The sequence below is a fragment of the Panthera leo genome, chromosome F3 (genome assembly GCF_018350215.1).
Source record: "Panthera leo isolate Ple1 chromosome F3, P.leo_Ple1_pat1.1, whole genome shotgun sequence".
Classification (NCBI taxonomy): domain Eukaryota; kingdom Metazoa; phylum Chordata; class Mammalia; order Carnivora; family Felidae; genus Panthera; species Panthera leo.
In genome coordinates, this window is record NC_056696.1 from 21,882,880 (window position 1) to 21,904,543 (window position 21,664).

Here is a 21,664-nt window from a genome sequence, read left to right on the forward strand (position 1 = left end):
GTGACCCAAAACAAAGTCATGAATAAATCATATGCAGAGGTTTTCACACAAGGATCATGCCACAATGTTAACAAATAAATCAGGTTAGTGTGGAAAAATACAATTCTCTGTTTTTTTGTCAGTTTGATGGAATTTTGACCTTGAGTGAAATATAACAAGATAAAGCTAATTTAGATAAATTACTTTTATCATTGGTGAAAACTTGTTCATTTCAGACTTTCCTTTCTTCTCTCCTCTTTTTCTCCTTCCCTCCTTGCCTCCTTTCCTTTCTCTGTTCTTCTTTCCTTTTATTTTTAAGAAAATGAACCCACTGCTCTGGGTTCTGCTCATTACGCATTTAAAAGGGCACTGAAAAACTGAGTTAGACTTATGTCCAATATATGGTAACATGATATAAAATAACATTATTTACGGCATAATAACTATTCTATTATTCTCCATAAAATTTAGTAAGGTTAAAAAAAATTTCTAGTAAACTCTGAATTCTCCTATATTCTTTGCTTGCTCCTTAAAAGAGCCAAAGCTTTCTTAAAAATGTTTTTCCTAAAATCAGTCTGTTCATTTCGCAGACTTGAATGTGAAAACACCCCTGGCTTATTTTCATGACCAACATTAAAGACAAACGCTATCAGAATTCTCCTTGAATGGACCCTAATGGTGAAATAAATTTGTATGGTATATATCTAAGTTATTATAGAGTTAACAAAAAGACTCTTGACAAAATGAAACATAGAACTGATTTTTTTCAAATCAGTAAGAATATTATTTAGAATCATGAGGCTCTTTATATCCAGCCTACTATTAGGGTGTGTGCCTACAAATCTAAAACAAAAAAAACAACAAAACATAAAAACCTTCCAGTATTATTGACATTGACATCATCAGTTTTCAAGGCCAGTTACAACATAGATACTATAAAAACTGTGATCGCCTCCATCAAAAGCCATGATATCTATCATTCATATCTCCCTGACAAAATCTGAGTTTTAACGATACTTATGAAATGCTTCTATCAATAATTGCGAAATAAGGTTTATGGTTTTATTTTTTGGCCCAGCATCTTTGTTCTGTTCTTTTATTACAAATGGCATTTATATTTCAACTCAAAAAAAGAAAATTTCTGGAGGAAAACATTATAAACAATAGTGTGTAACTTCCTTTATAGTAAGTCTTTGAAAATATAAATCCTTATTTCCAGAGTAATGGGTTTTATGCTATACTAAACCAATAATAAAAGGAAATACATACATATTGGGGAGAGAGGTGAGATGAAAGGAATTGACAAAATTTCTATAGCACATCTATGAGAATGCATAGCTGGAAATGTCTACAGAATTTGTAAATCTATATAGATGGAGGGATTGTAGGCTCTAAGATAGTAAATACATAATAAAGCTACAGTTATTAAAATACAGTGTGGTACTGAGAGAAGAATTACCAGATTGTCAGATAAACCAATGGAATACAATAGATACATACAAAACAGATCTAGGCATTCTGTAGTACATGATAAAGGAAGCATTGCAAATAATATCTTTGAGGGATTGTGTTATTATGCACCTCATATATTGAAAAATATTAATGAGTTAGAATATTTTAAGAGAATATTATACAAAGAAAAATACCGGGGTGGCTGGGTGGCTCAGTCAGTTAAGTGCTGACTTCAGCTCAGGTCATGATCTTGCAGTTCGTGAGTTCAAGCCCTGCATCAGGCTCTCTGCTGACAGCTCAGAGCCTGGAGCCTGTTTCAGATCCTGTGTCGCCCTCTCTCTCTGTCCCCCCTGCCCACCCCAGCCCCAGCTCATACTCTGTCTCTGTCTCTCAAAAATAGAAAAAACATTTTAAAAAATTTGAAAAAAAGAAAAATATCAGTCTATATGTAACTGATTTTGTTAATATGAATTTCAAGAATAAAACCAGTGAGAGAAGTGACTACATAAATATTTAAAATGTTAAAATCATCAGAAATAAAAATTCCAACACAAATACTCATTAGATCATATTTGCAAAAATAAGACAAATTTTAATATCTTTAAGATATAAAATATTAATGAACAGCAGCAATAGTAATAATCCAATTAAAAGTAGTTTAAAAACACGAATATAAATAACCATAACAAACTATTTACACTCACAAGCAAAGGGAAAAGTTGGAGGAAAATGTGCTTCTTTTTCTTTCTGTCATATTGTAAATTTTTTTAACTTTGTTTTCAATATTTTTTCAGCCGGAAGAGCCATGTAAAATAAGGACTCACATATACAATCTTATATAGTAATGTCAATTGGTGCAGCCTTTTGGGAAAGCAAACCAAAAATATTTATTAAAAGTCCTAAACTAATACCTATCTAAGAAGCCAACCTAAGCAATTAATAAAAAGTATGGTTAAAGATTCATGTGCAAGGATGATCACAGAGAAAGTGACAAAAGAGCAATAATCTGAAAGTTGAAAATAGAGCCTTGTTAAAAATTGTTGCATATTCACATACATATAGAGATACCATGCTGTGTTTATAATTTTTTAAAATTTTTAAACTTTTATTTATTTTTGAGAGAGAGAGAGAGAGAGAGACAGAGTCAGAGTGCAAGCAGGGGAGGAACAGAGAGAGAGGGAGACACAGAATCCGAAGCAGGCTCCAGGCTCTGAGCCATCAGCACAGAGCCCAATGTGGGGCTTGAACTCATGAGCCATGAGATCATGACCTGAGCTGATGTAGGACGCTTAACTGACTGAGCCACCCACGTGCCCGGCATGCTGTGTTTATTATTATGTTAAAAAAAATTTAATGGGGGAGTGCCTGGGTGGCTCAGTCAGTTAAGTGTCCAATTCCTGATTTTGGCTCAGGTCATGATCTCATGGTCATGAGACTGAGCCCCATGTTGGGCTCTGTGCTAAGTGTAGAGCTTGCTTGGGATTCTGTCTCTCCTTCTCTCTCTGCCTCTCTCTCTCTCTCTCTCTCAAAATAAATAAATAAACATTAAAAATTATTTAATGGCATGGGAAAATGCTCACATTATAATTTTAGGTAGAAAGAAGCAAAATGCAAGACTATATTATCCTGGTGTTCACACACACACACACACACACACACACACACACACACACGTGAAGAAAATTGCAAAATATCAGCAGCTGTTGTCTGTGTACAAGAAGCACTTAATATATATTCCAAATATCCAAATTTTTAAATAATAAGTATACATTCTTCTTAATTAGAAACAATGAGTCAAGTACATTTAAAAACTACAACAAAGTACAAGTTCTTTTTAGAGGTACAAAGTGATAACCAAAGAAGGTGCAAACCTTCTTCCCCATATTAACTCATGAGGTGGCAGGGCTGTGATTCATATATAAAATTATGGCTTTGACATTTTCCAGCCCCCCTGGTGAAATGAATAATACAGTTTCTTCCATGTCCAGAACTAGTTTCCAAGCTATCCTCTTACAGTCATCCATTGAAATTCACTCCCCCATAGCTGCTCGTAGGTCATCAGATCTTCCTCTTGGCTTTCTCAGTCACCTGCCCTGTACAGTACTTCATTATCCTAGGCTTGGATTGCATTAAATCCCTCTTAATTTTAATCTTTTGCTCTTCTTTCTTCAATCCGTCCTACTTTCCACTGTCAGATTAATCATCCTAAAATTCCAATTTCATGAGGCTGTTTGCTGGCTGCAAAGCCTTCACTGATTCTCTATTTCCTATCATCCAATTTTAGAGTCTCCCCTAAAGCCTTCCTAATGGGAGCTTAATATCTATCACTTCGAATCAGATCACTCCACTTCCTCAGATGTGCTCACTGCCATCTCTGTGCCATTTTCATCCTGGTCTATTTATTTCCCTGCTCATCTACCCCAGGACATACCAATCTATTCTTACACGGATCTCCCATAACACCCATGCTCATATAAATCAAAATAACTCTTTAACAGTAAGTTTCTTAATTTCCTTCCAAATGACTCTCGCATGTAAAGCCTTTCCCCCAAGAAAGCTAAAATGTTATGTAAATCAAGAACCACGGTTTATCATTAATTGCTGCACACAGCACACAGCACAGAAAAATGTACATCTACAATGTATACGGAGGAGGCAGCTAGTGAAGGAGAAAGAGCGTTAGATTGTCATTCTGGAGCCTTGGAAGCTGGTCCAGCTTAACGGCTTCTTCTTCTTTTTTTTTAAAGGCATTTTAAAAAAAAGTTTTGTTTATTTATTTTGAGAGAGACAGAGAGCATGAGTGGGCGAGGGGCAAGGAGAGAGGGGGAGAGAGAGAATCCCAAGCAGGCTCCGCACCGTTAGTTCAGAGCCCAGTGTCAGGCTTGATCTCACAAACCATGAAATCATGACCTGAGTAGAAATCAAGAGTTGGATGCTTAACTGATGGAGCCACCCAGGAGCCCCCAGCTTGACCACTTCTTAACTAGCACTTTCCTAGCCATGTCCTGAGCTATGTTCTGTTTACTCATTGTCTATTTTATTTTATTTTATTTTATTTTATTTTATTTTATTTTATTTTATTTTATTTTATTTATTTTGAGAGAGAAAGAGAAATATAGAGAGGCCACAAGTGAAGGAGGGGCAGAGAAAGAGAGGGAGAGAGAGAATCCCAAGCAGGCTCCATGCTGTCAGTGCAGAGCTCCATGCGGGCTCAATCTTATGAACTGTGAGATCATGACCTGAGCCGAAATCAAGAATTGGATGATTAACCACCAGGCACCTTCAGCTTGACCACTTCTTAACTAGCACTTTCCTACCCAGGTCCTGGACTATGTTCTGTTTACCCATTATCTTATTTAATGTGAGGATATGATGAAATTGCTTATCTCACCAATACTTGTTTCCTTGTCAGAATACCACTAACTGCCTCTAAAAAAATTAAATGTGAAAGCATTTTTAAAATAGGAGGTTTTATATATATTAAGGAGCTATTATGACAGCCACTATTAGTCTGGAGAGCAGTTTAGTCATAGTATAACAGAAAGGAAAGCAGATACCAGAGGACTCAGGTTATCACTGACTTCCTGGTTGGGAGATCATGGACTATTTCACTTACTTTCTATGAATTTCCATTTCTTAATCTATGAAATGGGGATAGTAACTCCATATCTGTTATAACATTTCCTTCATTCACCAACGAAAAAATGACCTACCTACACTTTGGCTGGCACTTATAATACAATTAGAACCAAATGATTAAAACAAAACATACATTCAAAATAGTGTTCTAGTTCCCAAGGAGTTCACAGACAGTGGAAGAGATATATATGTAAACAAATACAGACAATACACCATGAAAATTGCCATGTTAGAAGAATATACTAAGTCCTTTGTACTGAAACTAGATCTGTGGAGGTCAAGAAAGATAACATTTGAGATGCATCTAAAGAAAGTTTGAGGTGTTCCAGGTGGAGGGAATAATATTCATGATCTCGCTTGGGTAATATCACAGTGTTGCTGAGCAATCTATGTTGCCTGTTCTGAACTTTTTCTCATTTCTTCAGAGGCAGACTTTTATTCTCCACATGACCCTGGTTCCACCACCTCTACCCTTTCACTCTCAAAAGATAACATTGACTTCTAATTCCTACAAGAGTGAGAAGTCATCAGATAAGTACTCTCCTATCTTCCCCTCTCCATGCCTAACAGTGAAAAATCCTACCCTCTTGCCCCAATATGGACATTTCTATACTACTTTCCAACTGTATTTTTTTAAAATCTGCTTTGTACTCCTCACCCCTGTAAGTTTCCAGGACTGTGACTCTGACTTTATCATATATGTCATCTCTCCACTCTCCAATAACATCTTCATTAATGACTCCCAGGCATCAGCATTTAAATACACTCAAATCTCTTCTATTAACAACCCACCTGTTCACATACACACATAGTTTTCCTGTTCCCCACATCCTCTTGCGGATATAGTACATCTCCTTCTTCCCTGGGCAGTCTATAGAGTTGTCTCCATTTTCCTATCTTGCACTCCTCCTTCAAATCAATGCAGTATGATTTCTCCCCTCACAACCTTATTGAAATTGCCTTTGTCCAGTTCACTGAAGATTTCCTTGTTGTTAAAGATCTTCAACTGGTTTTCATACCACTGTACAATTCCTTAATTTTCATTATTTTTCCCTGATAGTTGTTGTTAAATTTTCAAGATACTATTTTTGTCCTCTTCTTGAGAGTATATATTCCCCTGGCATGGTTTTAATTATCTTTTACTTGCTAACATCCAACTTTCAGCCTCATTTCCTTGAACGTCAGATACATTGCATCATTCTTGTTCTGTTGAAGACTGTGAACTTTAATGTGGGTCATGTGAAATCATTTACAAATTTCTTTTAAAAATTTTTAAATTTTACAAATTTCTTTAAGAATGGAAGTGATTAAATCACATCTGTGTTTTTAAAATATTACTCATCATAATGTAGAAAGTAGGCTAAAGGGATAAGAAATTGGAGTGAAGAGGACTAAAATATCTACAAGGCATGCAAATGAACATGTTAGATAATGGAATGTTGTATAAATTCTCCTTACCTTGAATGGAGGACTAGAGTCACTTGGTCGTGCAGAAAAGTCAAAGGAGATAATGAGATCGACTCCTCTCTGAGGTCTCAGGATCAAGGGGTATGGCAGGTTAAATGTGAGGCCACTGTCCACTACATGAATCTTTTTACTTTTGACATCCAGAGGCTCATATATTTGCTCAAATTCATCAGGATCTTTAAAAAGGGAAGAAAGAAAAGAATAAATTAAATGGCCATTTCACATTATTTAGAACATAAAAAATGCATTTTAAAAATAGTATTTATTTTGAGAGAGGGGAAAAAGAGAGAGTGCATGGGGGCGGGGTAGAGAGAGAGGGAGTGAGAGGATCCCAAGCAGACTCTGATCTGTCAGTGCAGAGCCCAATCTGGGGCTCGAGCTCACGAACCATGAGATCATGACCTGAGCCGAAACCAAGAGTTGATGCTCAACCGACTAAGCCCCCCCAGGTGCCCCCAAAATATTTTTAAGGTAAGTTTGTGAATAAAGTTTTATATGGTTAGGTCCTCAGGCTTTGGAGACAAACAGAGCTGGGCAGGAGTCCAGCTTTAGCAGCTGCCAATTAATTATTGTCTTTAACTCCTAGTTTCCGTATCTGTACCATCAGGTAAAAGAATCAAATAAAGGTGCTGTGAAGATGAAGTGAGACAATGCATGGAAAGTACTTAGCTCAGGCCCTGGCATTAATTCTAAGCTATGTACCCCTTTAACAGCTTTACCTCACATTACCTAGGTCTTTACTGGCTTAAAAACATTTTCTCATACATTATCTGGTTTTAAGTCATAACAGACATGTGAGGTAGACGACATCTATAAATGAAGGATGAAATACATCCATCTCTACAGTACAGAACGGGGGGGGGGGGTGGTAGAGTGAATGGATCCCGCACTGCATCTCCCTGATGGGCGTCCAAGGAAATAATCCAGCCAATACATTCAGCAAACGTGTACTGTCTGCTAATATTTGGGCTGTATTTCAGGTGCTGAACAAGATGCAAACTCTGTTCTAACAGAGCACGTGACTGATAAATAGTTCGGGTAGTGATAAATGCAATGTAGAAAATGATAGAGGGTAATATAATAGGGAGTAACTTCAGGTGGATAAATGAGAGAGACCTCTTTGAGAAGAAGACCAGAACTGACCAGCTGACGATTTGGAGGGATATTTTTTTTCTAGGGAGAGGAAAGAGCCAGAGCAGTGTCCCTAAGGCAGAATCTGACTTGGTATGTTTGCAGAACAGCAAGAAGCCTGGTGTGGCTACAGTATCAGAGGGGAGTGAAATGAGGTGACAGAGGATCTGAAAGGTAGCAGGGTCTAGAAATCATTTGTTTTATGAATAAAATGGTAACATGCTACTCTTCACATTTATGTGTGGTGCTCCACATTCACTTCCCAGGAAAAAGGAATGTGATCAGAACCGAAGTGATCTGAGCTGAATGAAATAACCTGTAATTGTTTAGTTCTGTTCCCTTGCCTTCACACGTGGACTGTTAAGAAGAACAGAGTGATTATGCTCAAGAAAGAACAGAGTGATTATGATCTCTGAGGAAGCATTGAAATTCCACTTGGCAAGCCTTTTCACAGAGGCAACAATCAAAACTAGAGGGTCAGACCAACCTGTGTTTCTAGAATCACCTGAAAATGTAGTTAATACCTATTATTCAGGAAAATGTTCAGCACATGATGGGAACCCACTGAATGTTAGTTTCCTCCATATATTTCTAAGTAAGAATGATGCTGACTATATAGTGAATTATATTGTTATGTTTCGTAAGAGCAAGAGATCCAAAAGTTAGGCAAATCTTTAACTTCTTACTGTCCCATTAAATCCACAATCCTCATCATCATTAAAAGCTGAAAAGCACCGATGAGACAATTAGCCTTGATGTTTATTCCGTGTGAATCGAAAACAGTTCTAAATTAGACTTTGGTTTAGTTACTTAAGAAAATATTATTATCCTTCTAAGTTTCTACAGTTAACACAGAGTCATGTGTTTTCTTCTCTCATATTTATTAAAATTTCTCATCCTTAAAATACTGAATAACAAGTGAATGCTACAAACATATATTAGTGTGTTTATGAACGAAGCAGAACAGAGTTTACAGCAAGGTGATTTGTACCGCCCAGAACTGTTGAATGAGAGGGTGTGAATGAATGACCTTAAACAAACAAACAAACAAAAAACCAAATATGCTTAAAAAAAAAAGGCTATGGGGGGAGTGGTTTAGACAAGAATAAGGTTATATAACTAAATGAAAATGTGGGCCAAGTTAAAAAAAAGAAAAAGTCTTGCTATGTCTAAGGTGAATAAATAGGCCAGCAAGGAGAGACAAAAGAAATTATTCTTTAAATAATTATCTTTAGGTTAATTCTCCTTTCTTATCAAGTATGTATGGATTGTAGTGACAAGGTATTTTTCTACCAGCCAAGATTCTAAATTTCTATCCATCACAGAAACTGGAACCTAAGAATTATAACACTGAAAAATACATATATTATCAAATGTGATTTTAATATTTATTCCTCTGAAATTCTTATTGTTTAAAAATTACATATGTGAATGTTTTATGTGAATGTTTGTGAGTCTTTTCTTATATTAGTTTTTAAATATTTTAATAAGAGCTGAAATTCATTATTTGGGTACTTTTATTTCTCCTAAAAACAGCTTCATTTATTTTGAGGGTCTATAATGTATTAGAAATTTCATATATGATATTTATCATCCCCATAATACTCTTACAAAAAAGGTGTTACGAGTGTCATTTTAAAGATAAGGAAACTAAAACCCGAGGGGTCCAGTTTCACACAGTGACAGTCTGGATTCTAAGACAGGCCCACAGGGTCTAAGCCTTCTGCATAGGGTCATGTTGTTACTTCAGTGAGTGGCATGGCCATAAAATTGAAAGGGTTTAAAATGGATGACTTAAGGGGTGCCTGGGTGGCTCAGTGGGTTGAGCATCTGCCTCTTGATTTTGGTTCAGGTCATGATCCCAGGGTCATGGGATGGAGCCCCACGTTGGGCTCTGCACTGAGTGTGGAGCTTGCTTGAGATTCCCCCCACCCCCCGCCTCTCTCTCTCTTTCACTCTCTCTCTCTCCCTCTCCCCTGCTCTCACTTTCTCTCTAAAATAAAAAACATATACAATTAAAAAAAAGTAAATACAATGGGTAACTTAAAAAGCAATAATTAAAATATAGAGAGGCTACCTACACATGCATCTGTCAATCATTAAAACCACATTAATATGTGTATTTCATTAGAGGTAAACACAAAAGTTTTAAAAACATATTAGTGGCAGTATTTTTTTTACACTGCACTGGTAGTGCCCCTCTTCCTCTTTTATATCCAAGATAACACCTGAGAGACAAATCATTATGTGCGCCAATTCCCAGCTGTGGCACATAACTAAACACCGTATTTCCACCCTTCCAAATAAACTGACAGGAAGTAGTGTTTCCTACTTGTGTTGCAAACAACATAGTTTTGCAAGATATTAACAGATGTTCTTTACACAAAATAAGAGTTCCATGATCAAATGGGCTTGAGAAATAGGATTTCAACAGCTTAAAGTAATAGCCAGTTATTGTGTTTGCCTTGGGCTAATAGCTCTTTTTAATGAAGATGCTATTTAATCCTCACAGTAAGTCTCTAAGATAGATATCACTATTACTTCTATTTTATAAGTAAGCTATTATTTCTATTTTATAAGGAATAAACTGTGAGGATTGCTGCAACCTCACTGCCCTACGGTTCCGTCAGGATCAGGGCTGTCGGTTTTTAGTTTGGTTCCACTTTTCTACCATTGTTAACTGAGACTTATGCTAAGTAAGGGCCCAAGACTGTCCTGCTAATAAATGGCGCACCCAGGATTCAAATGGAAGCCAGTCTGCTTTTCAAGTCCTATACTTGAGGCACATTAAGTAAGCCAGTCTGCTTAAATTCATTAGAGTATCCCACTGCATTGTGAAAAGGGGGATGGAGCTGTTAGTTCTCCCAAATTTATTTGAATTCGAACCCGATTTATTGTATGATATCCACTAGAATGTCATAGAGAGTTTGATGAATACCACTACGGAGGAATATCCTCCCATAGTTTAAAGCCCACATGGTTTCTAAACCTGTAAGTGAGTTAATCAGGTTTTTTGATAGGTATGGAAACATGCTGGGTTCTATAATTACGTACCACCTCCTTAAAGCAGTTCAGCTGTATCTGCAGATACTGTATCTCCAGGTATCTGCAACGGTAATTTTATAAACACATCACACAGATTCAATTTATGATGTACCAAAATGTTTGGCTGTTTGTGTATTGAACTCTGGCCTGAATTAACTCATGCCTCGATTTTTTATTCCAGATGGTATGTGTCACAGTGAATAACATAAACACAAAAGTAAACAGGAAAGAAGTTATGTAATTAATGGGCAGCTTCTCCAAAATTAGGTTCTAAAGGTATACAATGATTCTGAAGTAAACAAATGAGAGGAATCCACCTTCTCTTATTTTCAGAAGATTGTCTGCAAGGTGAGGTAATAGGCACAAAAACTGCACTATTTTTTTTTTCTCATTTTAGGTTAAGAGATTGTTTTAATTTTAAGATACTCAAATTTTAATCTGTAAAAACAAAATCATCATAGATAAACCAAAATGTAAGGTTTTCCTAAAATCTGTGGGGTTTTTTTTGCATAGGGGTGTGGTACAAAAATAAAAGAAAGAAATTTGGTGAATGTTTTAATTAAGATATGGTATTTTAAAGTGTATAATAAATAGAACTTTTAATGAAGACTTTATGAACCAAGCTGATTATAGTTGGTTCATTATGAAGACTTTATGAACCAAGATGATTATAGTCGATGATTATAGTTTATGATACATCTTTTAACTTTAAGCTCCACAGACATAGTTAGTCTAAAGCTTGGAAATAATCAGGAGATAAACAGGGTCTACCTTAGTAAGGAGCTGTCTGGAAAAGCACTAATCGATTTAGCAAATCCAGTCTAATCTGCAGTCATTTTTTAGCAACGTTAATCTGTGAATTATAGATTTGAACGAGCTCATCACTGACCCGACTGGCTTCTTGACTAAAATCAATAGGCCGTATACATTTTCTCAACTGGATAAATATAAAGTCAGTGAAACAGAGTTTTTATGAGATACAACACAAAGAAAAAAATTTAAAGTTCCTTCCAAAGATCATTAATTTAAAACAATTTTCGGGTAAAACATTCCAAAACAGGCCAACAAAAGAATGGTTAGTCAGTGTAATACCATATTTTGAGACGATTTATTTTTCTGCTTCCTCATTTTACTTTATGAGAACCAACCATGAGACTTCCCTCAAAGAGCACCCAATAAAGAAAGGAGTCAGATAAGGTGATGTACAACTCTGTTCTCCAAGCACTATGGAGAGAAGTGAGGACTGTGTCCCACAGTTCCACCAGAATCAGGGTTGCTGGGTTTTAGTTTTACTCTACTTTTCTATTATTCTTAACTAGAGTATATAAATCCCTCCTATGAATCAAAACTTTAAGGAAAGGTCCAAAATGATTTTAATTTTTATGAGGGTGAGAATTACATTTGTCTTGTTGAGCACTGGGTCTCTAGAACCAAACACATTGCAAGTGCTCTGCAAATACTGTGTAAATGCATGAACAAAGGAAAGAAAGAAGATGAAAATGAAGAACAATTTGCAAGAAAAAGGTGAAAAATAACAAAAGCCGCGCATTTCCTAAGGTTACCAAATTTATCTACTAAAAATACAAGATGCCGTTAAATTTGAATTTCAAACAAACAACAAATAATTTTTTAGGACAAGTATGTCCCAAATGTTGTAGGGGCCATATTTACATATGTGTGTGTGTGTGTGTATTATATATGTAATATATACAATATATATATATTATATGTGTAATATATAATTTGAATTTCAAATTTAACTAGGCCTGCTGTATTTGATCTAGCAACCCTAATGCCTCTGAACCTACATAAAATATTGCAAAACTACCAGGAAGTTGTTAAAATGCAGTGTGAAGAATTCATGCTGTGCAAACCACAGAGCTATGCTGGGTAAATGCAATCAAAGTAATAACATAAAACAGATGTAATATAGTACACAGAAAGGAAACTTCCATTTTACATCAGCAAAACAATGACTAACAGAGACATGGAGTGTAGCAGAAAGGAAGAGCTTTTGAGCAATGCCGAGGTCTGTGACCCCATTCTAGCTCAGCTGATAAATTTTGGAAAATGGGAACGATTTTCTTTGATCTCCCTTTTCTATAGTGGAATATAACTAAAGATTCTTCCTGATTCTAAATGACCTTTGAGAATGGGGATTATAACAGCAGTAAGTATAATCATGTGCCACAAGACAAGTAATGTCACTGATAAATGGTCAAGTGTTTTTTTTTTTTTTAATTTTGGATGCATTTTCAAATGGGATATTGATTTTATCACAAATAGACTTTTATCATTGCTAATATATGAAAGGGTTTGGATTGCAGGTATATAATCATACCATACTTCACATCCTAGACTTGGATGCCATAAACATAATGCAAAGTATAGTGAGTTTCTACTCCTCTTGTTTAAACAAGGGCAACTTCTGCTTTTGCAATTTCCCGTAAGCTCAAGCAACAAATGGAAACAGCCCTATGAGAAACACCACCAAACCTAAAGTCATGCCCTGATTTTCACAAATATTTTATAGGCATGATGCTTAACCAAAGAGTAGAAGAAAGGTTTTTGGAAAAATTCCGCTTAAGTTTCTAAAGCTTCCTCTTGATGCCCTTAGGCAGAAATGAGTGGGAAATGACATTTGGGCAGTTAACAGAAAAAATGATGGTGTGATGTAGTAGAAAGATTTAAGATGACAGAATCATTATAAGAAAGATTATTATGAATTGATTAGTCACCAAGGCAAATTTAACTTTTAATTTGAAACATGAAATGAACTGAAGAATAAAGGGAATTATTCTTTGGAATTTGGCCCAGTGAGTGGGTTCTGACCAGCTGGCCTTAAGAAAGCTACCTAACCTTTCTGAGAACTGGAGGGACACACTCAGTAGCCTGATGGTCACTGAGACTGGTGAACTCAACTCTATTTCACGCACTTGGGTTGCATGCATTACTGTGTGGCAGCAGATGGCCAACTAAGGACCCCATTTACCAGAATCCCTTCCAGCACTGGTTCTGCTGAGACCTGTCCTTTGCCAAGGAGAAAAACCCACATGAGATTCAAAGGAGGAAATGAGACAGAAGATACATTTCTGCCATTTCTACTGCCAAGCACAGTTGTGTGGGCGTTTATTGGGGGTGATTCTAAAGTGTTTTTGGAATCATTTCTAGAAGCTCAGTCTGGAGCTTGCTCTTCCAAGCCTTGGAGCAATTTTGTAAACACCTACTTCCCTACTTTAAACCCCTCTCAATTAAACAAGGGAGAGGGTTTCCTGTTTTCTGAGTGAACCTTGTCCACTACAGAGAGGATCTAAGATCCCTCCTCAATGTTTCAATGAAAATTTTCTATGCTGAAATAACTATGCCCTTTCCTGTCCAATGGATGTTCTTCTTCTAAAAAACAGTAATCTGAAGCCCTTCACACATTACATGGATGTAGCTGTAATTGAGTATATGTGAATAAATATTGAATATGATCAAAAGGCTTCTTCTCCCTAGAAAGGAATACAGATCTCCTGAATTAGGAGAAAGAAACACATGGATTTTGTGTTGTGTGCTTACCTGCAACAGCTGTATCCAATTCATCTTCATCCAACGATTCCTGTGTGGTAAAGTCTTTCAGAGGAGATATTGGATAGGATGTATTGAGATTCAAGCCCAACATGAAGTTGTGTACCTTCCCAGCACGTCCTTCTCTGGTATTGAATAAAGTTGAATCACTCACCAAAGCCATTAACATACGATGGACCCAACTTGCTTGGTTATCATTTTGATATTCCCTTTTAGCATCGTCGTTTTCAGTGCCTAAGGAAAAATAAAAAAAAAAACAAACCATTGTGTAGATTCCCAAATCCATTGAAAAAATCTTTGGGCAACTGAACATTAAAATTAACAGCAAAGCTAGGGGCGCTTGGGTGGCGCAGTCGATTAAGCATCTGACTCTTGATCTCAGCTCAGGTCATGATCTCACAGTGTGTGAGTTCGAGCCCCACATTGGGGCTCTTTCCTTCTCTCTGCCCCGCCCCAGCTTGTGTGCTTTCTCTCTCTCAAAATAAATAAATGAACTTAAAAAATAAAAAAAAATTAAGAGCGAAGCTCTATGGCTTTTGATTTAACAAGCATTTATTTGTATAAATTAATGCAGTAAAATATTTCAGTTAATAATTTTTGTTCTTAAATTTTTCTTACTTTATCCTTTACCTATAGTCAGTCTAGAGGTTATGTTCTTAATGTGTTACCTGGTCTATGCTTAGGTTTTCAGGCAAACTGCTACTTTCCCCTTTCTGTCCTTCCCTAGTCCTTTTCTTCCTTTTCTCTTGGCTACACACACACACACACACACACACACACACACACACACACACAGAGGGAAATTCCACAGTAGATAGTCCTCTCCTCTTCATTACTTAAGTTGCGTTCTGTATCCTGTTTAGTAAACATCCAGAAATCATGCAAACCGAGAAGAGGCACCTGAAGGATTCAACACGCATATTTGCTGCTCAATAAACACTCTATAAATAGTCATTTCATCCTTGCTTGTAAAGTATGGAATTTAAAGCCATGTAATTTAAACATGTGCTTTAAAATGTCTTACAATTCAGCAACTTTCCAAAAGAGGCAGTCTTAAATGACATCTTCCTTCAAACCTACACACATATCACCGTTACTTGGGAAGCCATGTTTAGAACATTGGCTCCAGAATCAGATTGCCTGGATTTCAATCCTCTCTCCGCTGCTTAACTAGTTAACTCTTTTCAGCCTTCATTTCCTCATCAGTAAACCCCACAGGGCTGTTGTGAAGACTGAGATAGTGCATTTGTGTAAATCTCTTAGAAAAGTGCATGGCCCATATTAAATTCTTAACAAACATTAGTTAGTGGAAGAGATAGTTGTGGTGACAGCAGCAGCTGCATAATCATTATCATTGACATGATTCATTCACAATCCAAATCAAAGAAAACTGTGGTCGAGTATAACCCCACCTGCCTACATCCCTCTGTTCAGATTTCTGGGAACTCTCTTTATATGCAATATGTAAAACTGTATGTGTGTGTATTTGAGAAAAAAAGTCTATGTTCAAACTTCATAATTTCTAGTAAATGTTAATTAAACATACAGAAAACCATAATAAATACTGATTTTTATCCTCATAAAGATTTGCTTAACTAAGCTAAGTAAATGAATGGATATTTCTTTCAGGAACGAATTCAGATGACTACATACAAAAAACATATACATTTTCCTACTCTCACACTTCTCTAAAGCCAAATACGACAAAGAAAATCTTTCATGAGAACAAATTAGGCTTTAAAGTGAATGATTTAGTGGTGCCTGGGTGGTTCAGTCAGGCATCTGACTCATGATTCATGAATTTGAGCCTCACACTGGGCTCTGTGCTGACAGCATGGAGCCTGCTTGGGATTCTCTCTCCCCCCCTGACCCCTCTCTCTACCCCTCCCCTGCTCATGCATGCGCGCTCTCTCTCTCCCTTAAAATAAGTAAATAATCATTAAAACAAATAAAATGAATGATTTAGAGGTGCCCAGGGGCCCAGTCAGTTGAGTGTCCCACTCTTGATTTTGACTCCTGTCATGATACCAGAGTCATGGGATTGAGCCCCATACTGGACTCTGCACTGAGAGTGGAGCCTGCTTAAAATTCCATCTCTCTCTCCCCCTTTGCTCCTCTCCCCCACTCGCATGCACTCTCTCTCAAAAATAAATAAATAAATACATAAATAAATAAATAATAAAGTGAATGATTTATATCTTCAGTTACACAGGATATGAATAAGATAATCAGTAATTTGTAGCTTCTTCCTCCTCCTCCACCTCCCTCTCTTTTTCTCCTTCTTCCTCTTTCCTTCCTTCTCCTCCTCTTCCTTCTTTTGCACCATCATAATTACCATCATCATCATCATTATTATTGCTATTATTAAATAAACACTCTGCACTAGAAAATCTACTGTCCTTATGAGACATTTAGAAATGGCATCATTTGTGGGACAAACCCAGGCTTCAACATATAAATGATAATCTACTGCTTTTTTAGTTAGAATACTAAGCACATTTCTATTTGCATAGTCTTTTACAACTTAAAGTCCTTTGTATGCATTTGCAATTTGATAATTATAACAATTCTATGACAGCAAGTAAAATGATGCCAGTATAGATTTGAAGAAACCAAAGTTGAAAATCCCTGAAGACCTTGCTCAAAATCATAAGACGAAAAATGAAGAAGCCTCAAGACAATGAAAAGACAAGACACGGACTGGGGGAAAATATTTGCAGAAGACATCTAAGAAAGGACTGTTATCCAAAATGTACAAAGAACTCTTAAAATTCAAAATAAGAAAACAAACATCCCAATTTAAAAAATGGGTAACAGACACCTCACCAAAGAAGACACAGAAATGGCAAGTAAGCACATGAAAAGATGCTCCACATCATATGTCATCAGGGAAATACAAATTAAGCAACAATGAGATAACACTACACATCTATTAGAAATGTGCAAATTGTAAACACTGGCATTACTGAATGCTGGTGAGGATATGAAGCAACAGGAACACTTATACATGCTCATGGGAATGCAAATCACTACAGCCACTTGGGAGGTTTCTTTCTTTCTTTCTTTCTTTCTTTCTTTCTTTCTTTCTTTCTCTCTCTCTCTCTCTCTCTCTCTTTCTTTCTTTCTCTCTTTCTCTCTTTCTTTCTTTCTTTCTTTCTAAGTAGCCTTCACATCCAACACAGAGCCCAATGTGGGGCTCAAACTCACAACCCTGAGATCATGACTGGAGGTGAGATCAAGACTTGAGCCGAGATCACTGATTTTTGCACTGTTGGTGGGAATGCAAACTAGTGCAGCCACTCTGGAAAACAGTATGGAGATTCCTCAAAAAATTAAAAGTAGAACTACCCTATGACCCAGAAATTGCACTACTAGGTATTTATCCAAAGCATAAAATAATGCTGATTTGAAAGGGCACATGCATCCCAATGTTTATAGCAGCACTATCAACAATAGCCAAATAACAGAAAGAACCCAAATGTCCATCGACTGATGAATGGATAAAGAGGATGTGATATGTATATACATATACATACACACACAATGGAATGTTACTCGGTGATCAAAAAGAACAAAATCTTGCCATTTGCAACAACCTGGGTGGAACTAGAATATATTATGCTCAGTGAAATAAGCCAGTCAGAGAAAGACAAATATCATATGATTTCACTCATATGTGGACTTTAAGAAACAAAACAGATGGGGCACCTGAGTGGCTCAGTTGGTTAAGCATCCGACTTTGGCTCAGGTCATGATCTCACGGTCCATGAGTTCGAGCCCCATGTCGGGCTCTGTACTGATAGTTCAGAACCTGGAGCCTGTTTCAGATTCTGTGTCTCCCTCTTTCTCTCTCCTCTCCCGCTCATGCTCTCTCTCTTCTCAAAAATAAATAAACGTTAAAAAAATTAAAAAAAAAAAGAAACAAAACAGATGAACATAGGGGAAGAGAAGGAAAAATAAGATAAAAACAGAGGGAGGCAAACCATAAGAGACTCTTTTTTTTGTCTTTTCAAAATTTTATTTAAATTCTAGTTAGTTAACATACAGTACAACACTGGTTTCAGAAATAGAATTCAGTGATTCATCATTTACATGCAACACCCACAATCCTAAATACCCATCATATCACCCGGCTAGTCCATCTCCCACCCAACTCCCTCCATCAACTCACAGTTTGTCCTCTATCATTAAGAGTTTCTCATGGTTTATTTCCCTCTCTCTTTCCAGCCGCTCTCATATGTTCATCTGTTTTGTTTCTTAAGTCCACATATGAGTGAAATTCTCTCTCATTGACTTATTTTGCTTAGCATAATACATTCTAGCTCCATCCACATCATTGCGAATGGCAAGATTTCATTCTTTTTGATCGCTGAGTGATATTCTATTGTGTGTGTGCATATATACACAATAGAATATTGTGTAGAATATATAAGAGACTCTTAAGTTCAGAGAACAAACTGAGGGTTGCTGGAGGGGAGGTGGATGGCAGGATGGGCTAAATTAGAGATGAGCATTAAGGAAGGAGGGCACTTGTTGAGATGAGCACTGGGTGTTATATGTAAGTCATGAATCACTGGGCTCTACTCCTGAAACCAATACTACATTGTGTGTTAACTAACTCGAATTTAATTTAAAAAAAAAATACAAAAAAAACCCCCAAAAAACAAAAAAAGGACCTGAGCTGAGATCAAGAGTCAGATGCCCAATCAACTGAGCCACCCAGGCACCCCTGGAAGTTTCTACAAAACTAAATTATATGCCCATCACATGATCTAGCAATCATGTTTCTTGGTTTTTACCCAAAGGAGTTGAAAACATATCTACACAAAATTTGAACATGAGCATTTGTAGCAGCTTTATTCATATTTGTCAAAAATTGGAAGAAAATAAGATGCCCTTCAATAGGTGAATGGATAAATAAACTGGTACATCCAGACAATGGAATGTTAGTGCTACAAACAAATCAAAACAAAACCAAAACAAACAAAAAAGAGCTCTCAAGCCATGAAAAGACATGGAGGAAATTAAAATGCATATTACTAAGTGAAAGAAGTCAATATGAAAAGGCTATACTCTGTATGATTCCAACAATATGACATTCTGGAAAAAGCAAAACTATGAAGATAGTAAAAATATGAGTGGTTGCCAGAGGTTGGGGGGGGTGGGGGTAGAGGGATGAATAAACAACACAGAGGGATGCTTAAGGCAGTGAAAGTACTCTGCATCAAACTATAATGGTAGATACATGTCATTATACGTTTGTGAAAACCTACAGAATATACGAGACCAAGAGTAAATCCTTAAGTTTGGACTTGGGGTGATAAAGATGTGTCAATGTAGGTTCATGGATTATAACAAATGTACCATTCTGATATAGGATGTTGATAGTGGGGGAGGCTCTGTGTGTGTGGGGGTTCAGGAAGTATATGGGAACTCTCTGTTCTTTTCGCTCAATTTTGTTGTCAATCTAAAACTACTATAAAAACATTTTATTTAAAAGGAAGAAAATGAATATTAAGAGCTAATACTAGAAATCCCCAAATAATCCTCAACAGCCTTCACCAAACTAGGCTGGTACTAAAATCAAAGCAGCCATGTTCAAAGGGTCTTTGAACTTCTCAGCCCTAGGGTAACCAGAGGTGATCAAATGCACTGACCATCTATAGTAATTTACTTAATAATTAACAAGCCATTATTATGTCTATCTGATAGTCCTTATGTCAATATCAGTTCTAGTAATGTTAGACATATGCTGTCTATTCCCTTTGTACTGGCTAGCTCCCTTCATTAAAAGGAAATTCAAAATAATAACAATAATAATAATAATAATAATAATAATAATAAAAAGACCTGAAGACCTGAACAACTAAAAAAATTAAAATTAAAACTATGAAGGAGAGGGAATTAGGACTGAGTTCTTTCCAGCGCAGGGTTCCTGCCTAAGGACCTGGCTACTATATGTAATGAGGCAAATCACTGACTGCATGAAGCAGCCGGACAGTGGGCAAATTGGGACTGAAGTGCAAACCGAGCAGTGGTCAAACCTAGTGCCTGGTGGAAAGTTCTGTCTGCCCAGGGAAAGGTTATTTTTTTAAAAACGTTACAAGAAACTACATGCTAGCCAAGCTGTGGGCTTGTGTAGCTGCTGAATTTTGCAGAGAAGGTACCTTTCTCCTAGGTTATACAAACTCATCTGATGAGTAAGTCACAGCTCAGGCGTGAAAATGTTGATTTGCAGCAAGGATTAAACGGGCTCTTCCAACATCTACACCACGGCTGGAGGAATTCTTGAACTTTAGAGCAAGAAAGCACTTAATATCTCCTAAAATCTAGGTGATCATATTCAAACTGTTGTAGGATGTTTACCCAGTTGTTATAAAATGTAAAAATCACTCCATTTACCACATAACATTGGCATCAAATATCCCTGATCCTCACCTTGTCCCTGCCCCGACTTCATCATTGATGTCCTGATCCACACCAAGCTCAAAGCTGCCTTGTCGAAGTGTGAAAGAACTCATTTGCACTCAGAAATAACATATACAATAAAAAGTTCTTGATAATTCTCCCCCACTTTATCACCGATCTCTTCCTAAAAGATAGATTGCTGACAATGGGGTAAGGCTCAGGGAGTGTGAAGAAGTTTTCACATGGTACTTTATCAATAATAAAACTTTTCAAGATAAAATTTTAACTTTTAAAGCCATGTAAGAATGTTCCCATAAGAGGGCGCCTGGGTGGTTCAGCTGGTTAAGTGTCCAACTCTTGATCTGGGCTCAGGTTGGGATCTCACGGTTTATGGGATTATGCCCCATGCTGGGCTCTGTGCTGACAGTGCCTGCTTGGGATTCTCTCTCCCTCTCTCCCTCTCTCTGCCTCTCTCCTGCTTGTGTGCACTCTCTCTCTCTCAAAATAAATAAATAAACTTAGAAAATGTTCCTATATCACAATTTTCATGCCAAGAAGCCTGGTGCTCTAATCAGACCTAGAATTCGTTACTTCTACCGTCTTAGTTTATTCTCCATTTGTCCCATGGATAACATTTTGAGCTATTAAAAAGAAAAGAATAAGGGATATTTCTGTTGTACATTTTATTACACATACAACATTGATTTTCTCTGTGAACTGAACGCTGCAATTCGATAGCACTCAGTGAGACAATCAGACACAACATTCATATTCTTTTCTAATGGACCTCTGCCAGAGCAAATTCCCTTACCTTTGGGTTCTTGTGATTCATCATCGCTATCCGAGCTGTCATTGCTCACAATATGCTCTGCTGTAATATTTTCTGTGGAAAGAAAACAAAACAGTTGGACTATTTCAGGTGTCAAGGCTCACAATTAAACTTATCATAAGGAAGTAATCTGAGGAAAACCAC

General features: G+C 36.8%; 1 protein-coding gene across 3 annotated transcripts in view; it reads right to left on the reverse strand.

Annotated features, from left to right (window-relative positions):
- PLA2G4A (phospholipase A2 group IVA) overlaps positions 1 to 21,664 on the reverse strand; it is a 160,110-nt gene that overhangs the window by 15,785 nt on the left and 122,661 nt on the right. For all 3 annotated transcript variants that reach the window (XM_042926228.1, XM_042926230.1, XM_042926229.1), the window contains 3 exons: positions 21,503 to 21,574; positions 14,275 to 14,517; positions 6,529 to 6,713 (listed from right to left, as the gene is read on the reverse strand). In XM_042926228.1, coding sequence (XP_042782162.1) covers positions 6,529 to 6,713; positions 14,275 to 14,517; positions 21,503 to 21,574 — 500 coding nt within the window. The remainder of the gene's footprint in view (positions 1 to 6,528; positions 6,714 to 14,274; positions 14,518 to 21,502; positions 21,575 to 21,664) is intronic.